At 40.4% G+C, this 12,997-nt stretch overlaps 1 protein-coding gene across 10 annotated transcripts in view; it reads left to right on the plus strand.

Moving 5' to 3' along the window:
- myo9aa (myosin IXAa) overlaps positions 1-12,997 on the plus strand; it is a 69,413-nt gene that overhangs the window by 40,782 nt on the left and 15,634 nt on the right. For 8 of the 10 annotated variants that reach the window (XM_085908117.1, XM_085908113.1, XM_085908122.1 and 5 more), the window contains exons 10-21: positions 1,679-1,795; positions 1,967-2,101; positions 2,582-2,703; positions 3,378-3,519; positions 4,539-4,734; positions 5,693-5,812; positions 8,023-8,098; positions 10,109-10,249; positions 10,547-10,586; positions 10,667-10,789; positions 12,111-12,191; positions 12,379-12,489. In XM_085908117.1, the coding sequence (XP_085764243.1) occupies positions 1,679-1,795; positions 1,967-2,101; positions 2,582-2,703; positions 3,378-3,519; positions 4,539-4,734; positions 5,693-5,812; positions 8,023-8,098; positions 10,109-10,249; positions 10,547-10,586; positions 10,667-10,789; positions 12,111-12,191; positions 12,379-12,489 (1,404 nt within the window). Of the gene's footprint in view, positions 1-1,678; positions 1,796-1,966; positions 2,102-2,581; positions 2,704-3,377; positions 3,520-4,538; positions 4,735-5,692; positions 5,813-7,542; positions 7,588-8,022; positions 8,099-10,108; positions 10,250-10,546; positions 10,587-10,666; positions 10,790-12,110; positions 12,192-12,378; positions 12,490-12,997 lie in introns of all 10 variants that reach the window. The other 2 variants (XM_085908123.1, XM_085908120.1) reach the window with 2 other exon arrangements.

The following is a 12,997-nucleotide window of genomic DNA, read 5'->3' on the forward strand; positions in this document are numbered from 1 at the left end:
ATTTTGGGAGGGGAGTTCTGTTAACGTAATGTTGAGTTGGGCTGCCTGACCAAGACAACAGGGGCAGAGTTAGGATGTTGCCACCAAGCAAGGGCCCTCTGTTGCCACCAAGCAAGGGCCACGAGGGCTACCGTCAATTTAGCGAGCTTGTGGCTTTTACAAAACACTGTTGCGACTAGTTTACAAAAAGCAATTAGAACAGATCAAGTGATCTTTAGTGGTATTATTGGAGACTCTGGGACCTCCGGCGCAGGCGATGTTACCCATTAGTTTTCAAATTTACGGTTGCAGAACATTTTTATGTACTTGCATTCCTGAAGAGAAAAGGGTGTTTTAATTGATGAGTGCTGTGCTTCTGAGAAAAGTTCAAGTGAAATGACTCAAATATTTTTATGAAAAGGGTACATTTCTCAATTTTGTTCGACATAGTAACAAGTAAAAGATGTTCGACTACAGTCATATCCAAACACGGTGTCAGTGGAAAATAATTTGACTGAAGGTTTCTATTAAAAAAAAAAAAAAAAAAAAGGGCCTCTGTTCATCCAGGGACATGTCCTAAACTCATCTAAATAAAATTTCTGTAGCATTTCTAACAACAAACGCAGCTATAACAAACTGCTGTACATTTGATATAAATAAAATTTGATTCTGTTCAAAATTTGATGGTGACAAGAAAAACTGTTTGCAACCATTAAAGCCATTCGCTAATACTCGCATCACTTCACCAGTAAGTGCGATATCTCTTTAAGAGGTTGCCAAAACAAGAGTTATTATCATTCCAAAGAAAGTGTCCCAACATTGAGACTCGGCGTTTCCCATCAAAACTGTCACAACCTCCCACCCAATGATGTTTGGGTTCTCTTGTGATTGTTTTTGTTGCACACTGGGTGGTCTCTCGATAAAACTGCTCAATAAAACAACAATGCTAAACGGTAAACAAATTAATACAAGTTAAAACCTCAAAGACATCAGAGAAATTCTTGAGAGATTTGTCATTTGGTTAGAGATGTGAAGTTGTTCCGACGTCCTCTAAATAATGAAAAGCTTTTGACTGATTAGAAAAAGAGGGAGAGATTAATATGTTCCTTGATTCATGTTTTCGATATTTGGAGTGACCTTTTCAAATCATACATGGCGGATTATATGGGGTTAAAGGGAGCTGTTTGCTTTAAGTCACCACTTTAAAATTTGTTTTCAACTCACCTTTACTTCTGAAAGGTCAAAGCTTTCCGTCGTAAATGTGAATGATTTGTTTTACCTCGATAATTTGACAAGGGGCCTTTTATTAAAAAAACTTCATAGTTTATGAAAACTTTATTCACCCACGTTTGTGAATTTATGCTGAGATATCTATGTAAATTACAAAAGTATTGAGCTATGCAGGATATTCATATATTTAGACACTGTCATTTTATTTGTCATGCATGCACACACTTTTTTGAGTTTGTGTGTTTTCATTTAAACCAGTCAATGTAGCTTGTCTTTCTTTCATGACTATTCATATTCTTGTCAATGTTCTGGTCAACTGTCCTACGCTTTTATGAAACAGAAAAAGGTGTAGTCGTAAATAAAACAGCATTGTAGAGCAGGAGGAAGCCGTTTAAGCCTCAAGAACGTTTAAGTAGCCTCATACTCTAATCCGTGTACTCTTAATGTATGTTTGTGTATGTACTTGTAGGCGGGTACGGTGAGAGACTCCATGGCCAAGTCGCTATACAGTGCACTGTTTGACTGGATTGTCTTCAGAATCAACCATGCTCTGCTCAATATCAAGGACCTGGATGAACCCACCAAGGTAAGGAACAAAAGACATGCCCACGAGCAGAGAGTTTGGCTTGAAGTTATAGTCTGCTGTGATTGGTTGGCAACCAGTGAAGCCTGGATAGGCTCCAGGCTCTCTCTAAAGAAAACAGACGTTCAGTACAATTGGTAATTTAATCCAAATGACTATTTTATGGTCTCATAGATCTTGTCCATCGGAGTGTTGGACATTTTTGGTTTTGAAGACTATGAGAACAACAGCTTTGAGCAGTTCTGCATCAACTATGCCAATGAGCGTCTTCAGCACTACTTCAATCAGCACACCTTCAAACTGGAACAGGTGAGTACACGTAACTCAACTTTATATATACAGCCACAGATACACTTTTCAACCATTTATTGATTGCCAAGAGAACATTGAAACTCAGTCAATATGTTCAGTGTCCACACTTGAGCAGGAGCTTGCCACAGCTTCTGCCCCGGCACTTGTACGCAGATAAACTAGCATCACACGCCACTCCTCCAGACCAATAGATCCATACCGTCACTAATATTTGTCCTCAAACAGAAATTAATTTCTAGTAAAGGGAATTTCACAAGTATTTTAGTGTATGAGATCTAGAGAAACAGGCTGCAGGGATTTTCATTAAAAGTCCCCGAAATGAAGTCTTTATTGGCTAAAGCTCTTTCCCATGGACACGGGGAAAAATAACATGCACAGCCAAGCAATATTTGAAGAGCAAAACTGCCTGCGGTGCCTTCGGTTTTGTCTCGGAATAATTTTGTTGAGGGCTGAGTGCACTTTTGGTGTTCCCTGTAGGAGGAGTACAGGGCGGAGGGCATCAGCTGGAGAACTATCGACTACATTGACAATACAGGCTGCATCAATCTCATCAGTAAGAAGCCCACAGCTTTGTTCCACCTCTTGGATGAAGAGTGCAAGTGAGTCGGCTGTTCAGTTCATTGGAAAACATTTGTTTTTTTTTCTATGGGGAATCACAAAACTCATCAACCCAAAATAAATTGCCCTTTAACATAGATCATTGACATCTGTATCATTTTATTGTATCATCCTCAGTTTTGTCTGTTATATTTTATTGCGACCCACCATTTGGACACCGAACTTCCTCCAGTTTTAAGAAGCTGCAAGGCATCGGGTCCGTGTTTTGATTGAGCTCAGATTTCAAAGCCCCTGGTGTCTCATTCCTTGGCTCTTCCTGTAATCTGTTGATTTTCCGCAGCAGTTCTGGCTCTTGATAAGAAAGGGAGCAAGAGACCGTATGAGCTCCAATTGACTTGAAATGACTGCAGTGTCAGAAGATAAAATGTCCAACTGGTTAAAGATCAAATCGTTTTAACTTGTCTGGAAAAATAGTGGTTGGAGTTAGCAGTGTCTGGATGAAAGATGCATCCTTTATCACTTTTGAATGAGATGAACACATATCAGGAATGAATTGACTGTTGCCAGTTGTGTGTTTGCAACGTGGCTTTAAACAGTGTTTTCTTTGCAGAGATCCTCCCTCAAGATGTTTTCATTTTGAGTGCAGATGTCAAAAGCCATTGTTTTGCCCTTTGCCAAGATTATTGCGTGTTAAAAACTTTTTCTTTGATTTTAGCTTCCCACAAGCCACCAACCAGACATTGTTGGATAAGTTCAAGCGGCAGCATGAGGGGAATAGGTACATCGAGTTCCCTGCTGTCATGGAGCCCGCCTTCATTATCCAACACTATGCTGGCAAAGTCAAGTATGGTGTCAAGGTTAGTATTAATCTGAGTGTATAATTGTCCTGCAATTTCCGGAATTCTTCTCAATGTTTGGAGACACCCATCTTTAACACCTACGTACATTCTGCAATTTTCCATTCCGTATTGGCTGGGTTGGGAGGGTTATGGCAACATGGTAACTCCATCCATCCATCCATCCATCCATCCATCCATCCATCCATCCATCCATCCATCCATCCATCCATCCATTTTCTATACTGCTTATCCCCACGGAGGTCGCAAGCGTGCTGGAGCCTATCCCAGGGGTCATCGGGCAGTAGACGGGGACACCCTGAACTGGTTACCAGCCAATCGCAAGGCACACAAGAGACGAACAACCATTCGCACTCACATCTATGGGCAATTTGGAGTGCGCAGTCGGCCTACCAAGCATGTTTTAGGGATGTGGGAGGAAACCGGAGTTCATGGAGAAAACCCACGCAGACACGGGGAGAACATGCCCAAACACACATCCAAACAGGGAGGGCCAGAGGTGGGATCGAACCCGCACCCTCTGAACTGTGAGGCGGACGTACCAACCAGTGTTTTACCGTGCCACCTCGGTAACACACTCACGTCTCTCACTAACTCAGTCTCAGAAAGTCAATTACACTAATTGTGAAGGCCTCAAAATCATCACCATTTACTCTAAATTAGCTGACACAACAAATACATTGAGATTCATTAGCAATAACCACAACGTGGTATCCTCAAATAAAAATCTAATAAAGAAACAGATAGCAGCACACGAACAAGGCCTGTTTTTCTGGAGACGTACTCCTCCACTGGCTGCCAATCAAAGGCAGCAACTAAAGACCACACATCAATAGTAAGTTATAGTAAGGATTTCCCCTTGTGTGCTATTTCTATTCGTGTATTTCTCCAGTTACTCATGTGATCTGTTGCCAGAAACTCAGAAATAATCCCGTTTTAGATTTGAGAGTATGGTGGCAATCAGGCAGACCATACCATTATATTTACAAAACATTTGTCTCCTTGTGTCTTTGACACAGGATTTCAGGGAGAAGAACACCGACCATATGAGACCAGACATTGTGGCGCTGCTGAAGAGCAGCAAGAATGCCTTCATCTGCAGTCTGATCGGCATCGATCCGTCAGCCACCTTCCGCTGGGCAGTACTCAGGGCTTACTTCAGGGCCCTGGTGGCTTTCAGACAGGCTGGGAAGAGGCACACCCCCAGGCGGGCCGGTGAGTGCAAATAGAAGTGCTATGACAGATGGATATTCATAGACGAAAACCTTTGGTTTGGCACGATTACACCCAGGTTTGAGTATTTAGCACATTGCAAAACGGGTGCCTGGAGATACTGAAATAAAAAAAATAAAAAAAATCATGTGCATCAAATTCAAAATATGGAGATCGAAACAAGTATTTGAATTATATATTGTAATGCTAACGCTTTGTGAATCTTGGTCAGGAAACTATTGTCTGTTGTTAGCAAACTTCCAACCAGAAGACGAGTGATTTAATGCCAACGAAATAGCATACATACCACACAGTTATGTCCCATTTTTTCATTGTAGGTGGCTTTTGTCACATCATGCCATATTTGATGCTTCTCTAACTGTCGTTCCATAGTTTTAGTGCTCTGCTCTGTAGTCATATAGACATAACACATGTATTTATTTACTCCAGCTGTTCCTTTCCTTTAAACTATCTGTCAACATGTGCCACTTTTCTTCACTATAGAACATGTCCTTTGTTCTAAATTTGAAATGCAGATGTTTTTCCCGGTCTAGCGTATAACAAGTACCGGTACATCTATCATCATTTGCCTTTGCTTCAAATGTTTTTTCCGATCTTTAAAACTCCCAAATGAACAGAAGCGCACACACACACACACAGCCAAACTCAAAAGGTTCACAAAATTGTCTTACTCCTCTCACTTGTTGAAACTATTAAAAGGAAAGCCATGACACTTCTCCATAGAAGACATCTTGTGGAATGGCAAATAAAGCATCCAACTATTTCCATCAAATGCTGTTTCCAATGTCAAAACGTCTTGCACCAGTTTCTCTCCAGTAGACAACTGCATCTTTTTCTTCACTGTCTAATCTTTCGGTTTTTCTCTCTTTTCCCTGTGTTGTATGTCCATGTGTTTCTTTCTCTCCTTGTTTCTCTTCTCATCTTGTTTTGCTTCTCCAAGGGCATGATGACGCTGCTCCCTGTGCAGTTTTGAACAGTGTGGATAGTTTTAGCTTTCTGCAGCACCCTGTGCATCAGAGAAGCTTAGAGATCCTGCAGAGATGCAAAGAGGAGAAGCACAGTAAGGCTGCCAAAGAAAAGAACCCCCCCCCCCTCCTTCTCCTCCTCCTCTACCTGTCAGCTCACAAACCACTGGGGAACTCAGGATAAGGGATGAGGCCAACCAACATCAACACAACTGCACTTTACTCCGACTTGAATCAAGCCAAGAGAGACTGGAAGCATAACGCCCAAATTTAAGAAAAGAGTTCACAGTCTTTATCAGAGATGGGAGAGTACCGATACCAGGTATCTGTACCAGTGCAGATACCAGCCTCATTTCACAGTTCTGGTAACATTGGCTGGTACCAGTATCGGCCACCCTATTGAGACCGTGCCAGTATCGTTTTACGATCAGAAAGTAGGAATTAGAAGAATAGAAAATTGCCATTCATTTCATGCGATTTTAAGGACAATTGCTATATTGGGATACAAATGTCCTCTTAAAAAATGAGCTCTCATTATTTTGGGTGGTAGATTTAATGTATCAAATACTTCTGGTATCGGTGCCTGGTAATAATGACTACTGAAAAAAGTGGTATTGAACATCCCTTGGCTCCATTGGCTGCTTCATAATTATTGTCTGCATACCTGGTTTTGTTATTAAACTAGATGCCGGTTGGTCTCCTCTGTCCCCCACCCCACCTGTCTCCCTGTTCTTTCCTGCATTTTACAGCTGAATGCTTTGTTTTCCTGCTGTTTTCACCTTATGGTGTTCACGAGCATGTCATGCCACTGAAATGTCAGTAGCTAGCAAAGAAATGCATGTTGCCATTGCTTTGTCAAAACACGCTGCTACTGCTAGGCAACCATCACTGGCACTTTCATGTCCACTTTTGACTTTTTTTGTCCTCAAGCACTGTTACTTGTCTATCATAGCACACAGATTCGTTCCCATGTCGCACAATGCTCATGATGATGATTGATGACTGATGCATCACAGACACCGAACAACAACATTATGATCTCTTAAAAAGATATTGTATAATGATATCAAATACAAGAGCTACATCAAAACTTTTGCCTTTACAAAGGTAATACGGGGGGGGGGGTCAGTTTACAGTTCAACCGACACAAATTCAACGCTCTGAACGGCACGCAACGAACTACCGTAGTTTTCTTTAGAATACTTAGTCACATGCCAAAACCGCCATTATTTATTAATTGGAATTAGGATTTTTATGACTGCGTCAAGTCACGTTCTGACTTGCATACGATCTTGGGAACTAAAAAAAATAAAAGTGGGTTCTCTGTCTGTGTTGCTGCAGCAGAAACACAACGTAATTGCAGACAGAGAACCCACTTTTATTTATTTTTTTAGTTCTGATGGAGAGTTATTTATTTAATATAATTATCACATTAAAATGTCTCATATGTTTAAGTCTGTCATTGGATAAAATGCGGTCACCAAAAGATAGACATAACTCATTGTGCAGTACGTATGGTACTACACAGCTCTACCCCACTTCAAAGTTCAACCAAAAAAAGAAACTGTACAATTATGACATCTCTGACACTTAAAGTGAACATTATTATTTCACAAAAGCCATACTATTTGATACAGCCCTAGTAATAGATATCAAACTAGTTTAGTTGGTCAGTCAGTGTATGTGTGTGTATTCCTGCCGCTTATGTTCTTTTTTAGTCAGTGCTTTACACATAGTAGACCTCAAGTTTTTTTTTCCCCCCCCACATGCCACTTTCATGGGTCTTTTGTCATGATCTGTCTTTTTGTTTTGTGCTGTCCCGCAGCTGCCGATGAGAGTGAAAATGTACAAATTGATGAGACGGAAAACGGTATACAGTTGTCATAAGCCATCTAATGTCTCTTTTCTAGTTAAGCTAACATGCTTTATAGTGGTTGAACTTCTCAACACTTTTAATTGCCATTCAAAATATGTTCCTTGAGAAAGTGTAAGCTTATCACTGCTTTGCCATCACACTTTTTAATATTAGGACTATTACAACATGAGAGCACAATGCTGTTTTGGGTTTTGTTTTGAGTTTTAAAACGCCAAAAGAAAAACATTGTGACCAAAAGCACTCTTCTATAATTTGACACTAACAACTCATTTTAACCTTCACAGACCTTCATCTCTAAAAGAAAGCACTTGCACTGAAGAGGCACATAACAAACTACAATAACACTGAAGTCTTGTCAAATGATTTAGATTTGAGTTTGTGAATGAAAGCCATGTAATCCTTACACAACACTGTCTGTTGGTGAAATAGGTGTGAGCAGGAGGAGTGCACGCACACCTCTGTCAGACCATCAGGGGAGCAACACCATCAATGAAAAATCTCCACGGTAAGACTCTGACGCTCAATTGTTACATTCAGACTCTCTGTTACATTTGGCATATTTCTAATATCCGTTCAATTCCATTTACCATTATACAAAATAAAACAATGATAGGATATGTCAAGCCTAAGAATGTACAGTAGTATGCATATATGCTATTTTTATGTCCACATAAATTTGTCCGTTCCACGATGAACTCTCATGGTTGTTAAGATAATGCATTTGTACTACATTCCCCCATGTAAATGATCACATGAGGTGTTGGAAGCGATCCGTTACGATGAGACCATTAAGCGTGCTTTGGCCCCAGGTGGTGGCTGTCCCACTGTCCCACTGAGACTCTGAAGCAGCACTTCTCTAATTAGCAGTGGACCATCAGATTAGTCATTCACGACTAATAGCGCTGACTGGTAGCGCAGAGCAACCCGCCTAAGCCCACTTTTGTTAGGCACTGTCAGAGGGTGTGTTAAATCCATCCCTTAATTAGATTTGCAACCTCTGCCCACTCTTTTTTTTGGTCTCCTGTACGCACATTCACACGCTCTCTTCTCTCCACATTAATTGAGCAGCTGCTTCCTCAGTGATGTAAAGTCACAGTTATGTGTTGGTGAGAAATGTCTAGGGTGGGATAAATATTCACTCCCGACAGGGTGCTTGTCAGCTGGACTGCACGGTGCACACTGCAGTGCTTTATGGGGCTCTCGCAGAAACAAGTTAACACAAAAGCCATATTGTGCATCATCCTTTACTCAAGCTGATGATCGGCTGGGGAGAAATTCTGTTTAAGATTTTAGGCCAGAGGTGATCAGATGATTTGTGCTTGGTCTTTATTCAATATTGCAGTGTGTAGTTTCTGCTTAGCAGATGGCCCATTCGAATGCTGCAACAGTTCTGCTACTTTGCATGTCATCAAATCACATCCACTGTTGCTCTGGTATTCTGGATAAGACAGGACGAATTGGTGTCCTGGTAGATAAGTTTCTTTTCCGTGGCCAGAAAAAAGAGATATAAAGTTATGTGTTTTATTTTATTTTCTCAGCGTGTTACTTTGTAACACATCTGCAATTGGGAATGAATTTGTAGCCGCCACCTTTGTCCACCAAGCTACGGATTCATGATCTATTTTTTGTCTTGCCAACTTCTTTGATTTTCTAATTTATTGGGCATTTTTAGCCCTGTTACTTTGTGTCTCACTGTCTGACTGTATTTCCAACTTTTTATTGATTTTTTTATTTTTTTTTATTTAATCTTTTTTTTATTATTAATTTCTAATTCAAACTCTAACCAAGAAGTCCATGACATCATTATTTTGCATGTCATACAAAAACTCCAACATGCAAAAGATGAAACATTTTGGAAGTAGTAAATACATAGAATTTTTACAACCTGATTGGATGTGACACTTTTATTTGATCATGCTTGTTAAATGGAATTTTCTGTTACATTCTTGCCACATACTCATTCTAGGTCATATTCAGATCAAGCTCATAAGACAATTTTCTATTAACAAATGAGTTGCCCAGCACATATGTTTGTCAATGACTAGAATACATTTAGAGAAAAGCACTCAAAATATGTTGGGGTGTCGGAACGTACAGGAACATCAACCCCAACTTGTGAAATACGTTGCGGCCGTCAAAGTAAATAAATAATAATAATGTTTATCAATTTAAATATTAAACATGTTTGCATTGTATTCGATTGAATGTAGAGTATAGGTATTTGCATTTCTTTAACATGACGTTCCACATTTATTGGAAATGCGGTTCATAGAATACCTCTCTGAAATGTGGAATTTTTTAACAAAATTTGTTAGCTATATTATTAGATGTTTGTGCCTCATATTTTGGAGAATGAGTCCACTCTAATGCAGGGATCTACTGCTTTAAGTTTATGGGAGTGAAATGATGCAATTTAATTTGGATAATAGACAGCATGACTTCAATCAACTTATTAACACCAAGAGAGAATAGATGAATCCAAAATAATATAAGTTTGGCGTTTGCTTTACCATAGAGATTCTCCGGGCCTCGCATGTAATGGTCGTGTGGGTCGACAGAGCCGCTTCTCATCCTGCACCTCCACCACAGACGAAGACGGCGTCTTTATCAACTCTGCCAGCAGCAAGCTTCTGGAGCGAGCCCATGACATTCTCATGTGAGCACCTTCCCTTTTTGGAAATGAAAGAAAAAAATCATACTCATGGTAAATTGATGAGTAGGTTTTCCAAAGGTGTGGATTTCAAAGTGAGTGATTTTTGTGCCCTGTGATTAGCTGGCGACAAATCTAGGGTCTTTGCCACCTCTGGTCTAAAGTAACCTGTGTAAGGCTCAAGCTCAAGCCCACCTGCTACCCTTAAGCCGACACGTGGTCTAGAATTTTGCGTAATAAACAAGACTAATGAGATGCTATTGATTTTAATTAGTTTTTCCTTTTGAAACTTTTTACACACAGGAGGAACAAAAACTACAAAACCAAGCCAGTTTTTCCAAAGGTTAGCTGACAATTTCTCTTCTCATTTTTTTGATAAAGGTATGGAGTGTTCATGTCGTGTGCTTTGATTGTCACTTGCAGCACTTATTGAATGTCAAGTCACTGAAGTACCTCAGCAACCTGACGCTTCATGACCGCATCACCAAGTCGCTGCTTCACCTTCACAAAAAGAAGAAACCACCCAGTATCAGTGCACAGTTTCAGGTCAGGCAGGCCGATACGCATGCACACGCACACAAAACGCTTGAACAGCCAGTCTTATTGAAGTGCAGTTTTTCTATTATGCTTTTCACGGACACGTTCAAATATCAGCTGTCTGTCAGTTCAAAACATTTTGTAGGTCTAGCTGACATTACGTGATCTGACCATGACAGCGCAATGTCATTGGTTGTTTAGTTTCATGCTTTGTGGTGATACCACGGCATCGTTGCCACATCATGGTTTTTGTGCCCACCTCATGGTTTTTGTGCCCACCTCACCTTTGATCTTTTAGTTACCTTTAAAATGAAAGCATTTGTACTGAGGAACATTATGGATGGCGCCTGATGCATGAGCCATACACATTGGGTCCAGAATCAGTTTGAATGCATCGGGTAATACAAAGCGTGAGATTAGAGGAAGTGGAAGAAGCAAAGACCCAACATTATCAGCGTCATCACTCAGCAGCCACGTTTGCTCTGAGGACGACGGAGTCATTTTGACATAATAAAGGTATCTGTACCATTAACATGAAATAGTGTACAGGCGGTTTGTGAATGTTCTGACATACAATATTTTGACACAAACACAATGGACACGCTCGGTTACTGGAACCTGATTGTATTTTTTCATTGTGGCTTTGAGTTGTTTGCTTCCAGTTGTTTACTGTACTTGTGACTATAAGTTTATTTCTGACTATGAGTTTCGAATCGTGACTTGGCAACTTGAATCTGTTGTAAAGCCAAACTGTTGTCATCAATTATTCATCGTGAGACCCTAATTTAAGTAACCGTCTTGAGGGGCAAGTTACTGTTTTGAAGTTTCACTGAATGTGCTGATATCTAGCAAGATATATTGAGTAGTGCATATCCCAATGACATTTTGACCTCTGGGTTTTTTAAGTGTGACTTGCGAGTTCATTTTACAGGAAATATTTGGTTGAATTAGCATTTGTAAAACGGCAGGGGATTCCGACTTTTATAGAGTTTCCACTGAACAGTTAAGAAAACCACGCACAAAGTGCTATTTGCTGATTTTCTGTTTTCTTTGCGAGAGATGGTTGTTGGTAACGGTGCAATGAGAGCTGCTGGCCCGTGTGCGTGGATGACTTCACTTCCCACATCCTGTGCTGTACTGATTGCTTTAATCTCCCATGGAGAAGGCAGAGACTGAATTCCTCTCGCAGCTGACGCAGGCTCACATACACACGCACAGATGAACGAACACATGGCACACTCGGCAATGATTCCTAAAAAGCATCATCAAACCTTTTACTGCTTTTACTCTGTTTAATTTGATGTCTTGTGTATGTGTCCCTATTGTGCAGGCCTCTCTCAATAAGCTAATGGAGACTCTGGGTCAGTCTGAGCCTTATTTTGTCAAGTGCATCCGTTCCAATGCTGACAAGGTAAAGCAAGAGCAACTTGGACTGCAGCCACTTGATTGTTTAGTTTTCCCCAAAGCATTTGAAGTACTCGAGAGCAGTTGATCATTTCCTGTTCTTCTCCTTTTTCGCCCTCCACTGCCTGTTGCTCCCTCTTGTGTCATTGTCTGTGCGTTTCCTTTCCTCCAACTTCCACTTTGCTTTTTTGCAGCTGCCCTTACGGTTTAATGACAACCTGGTGCTGAGGCAGCTGCGTTACACGGGTATGCTGGAGACTGTGCGCATCCGACAATCAGGCTACAACATCAAGTACAGCTTTAAGGTAACATCGCTGTCACGATCCCACTGCGGCGACAACACGCTGTGGATGGACCTTGAGCTATTTCATATCAAGTTTGAATATTTAAAGTGGAACAGTGCACTCCAGCTCACAATACCTCGATGGAATGGCCCAGCTCTGGAAAAACTTTGGGCTCAAGGGCGCCATGTATTTTTAGAACGGGCTTCTGTGTCAGGTCATTTTAAAATAACAGGTAGACTAATAGATAAGTAAATGTACCCTTATCATTCTTAATTCCAATACTGAAATAAGAATTCGCCACTCATTTGTAATATTTTTTTTTCTATTTAAGTTGATTGGAATTAAACTAATATATAGTATAGTAAATAAATACATACTGGAAATATATCAAATATTTTTGTTTACAATAAAGCAAAACAATTGTTTAATGAGATGAATGAATTAAAAAAATGCTGTTGCTACTCACTCAATGCTAGTGCACCCTGTACGCAGCAATGGTTGTTTCAAAGTGCTATTTAAACAAAAATGA

Source organism: Syngnathus leptorhynchus, chromosome 3 (genome assembly GCF_054491065.1).
Source record: "Syngnathus leptorhynchus isolate UIUO chromosome 3, UIUO_Slep, whole genome shotgun sequence".
Lineage (NCBI taxonomy): Eukaryota > Metazoa > Chordata > Actinopteri > Syngnathiformes > Syngnathidae > Syngnathus > Syngnathus leptorhynchus.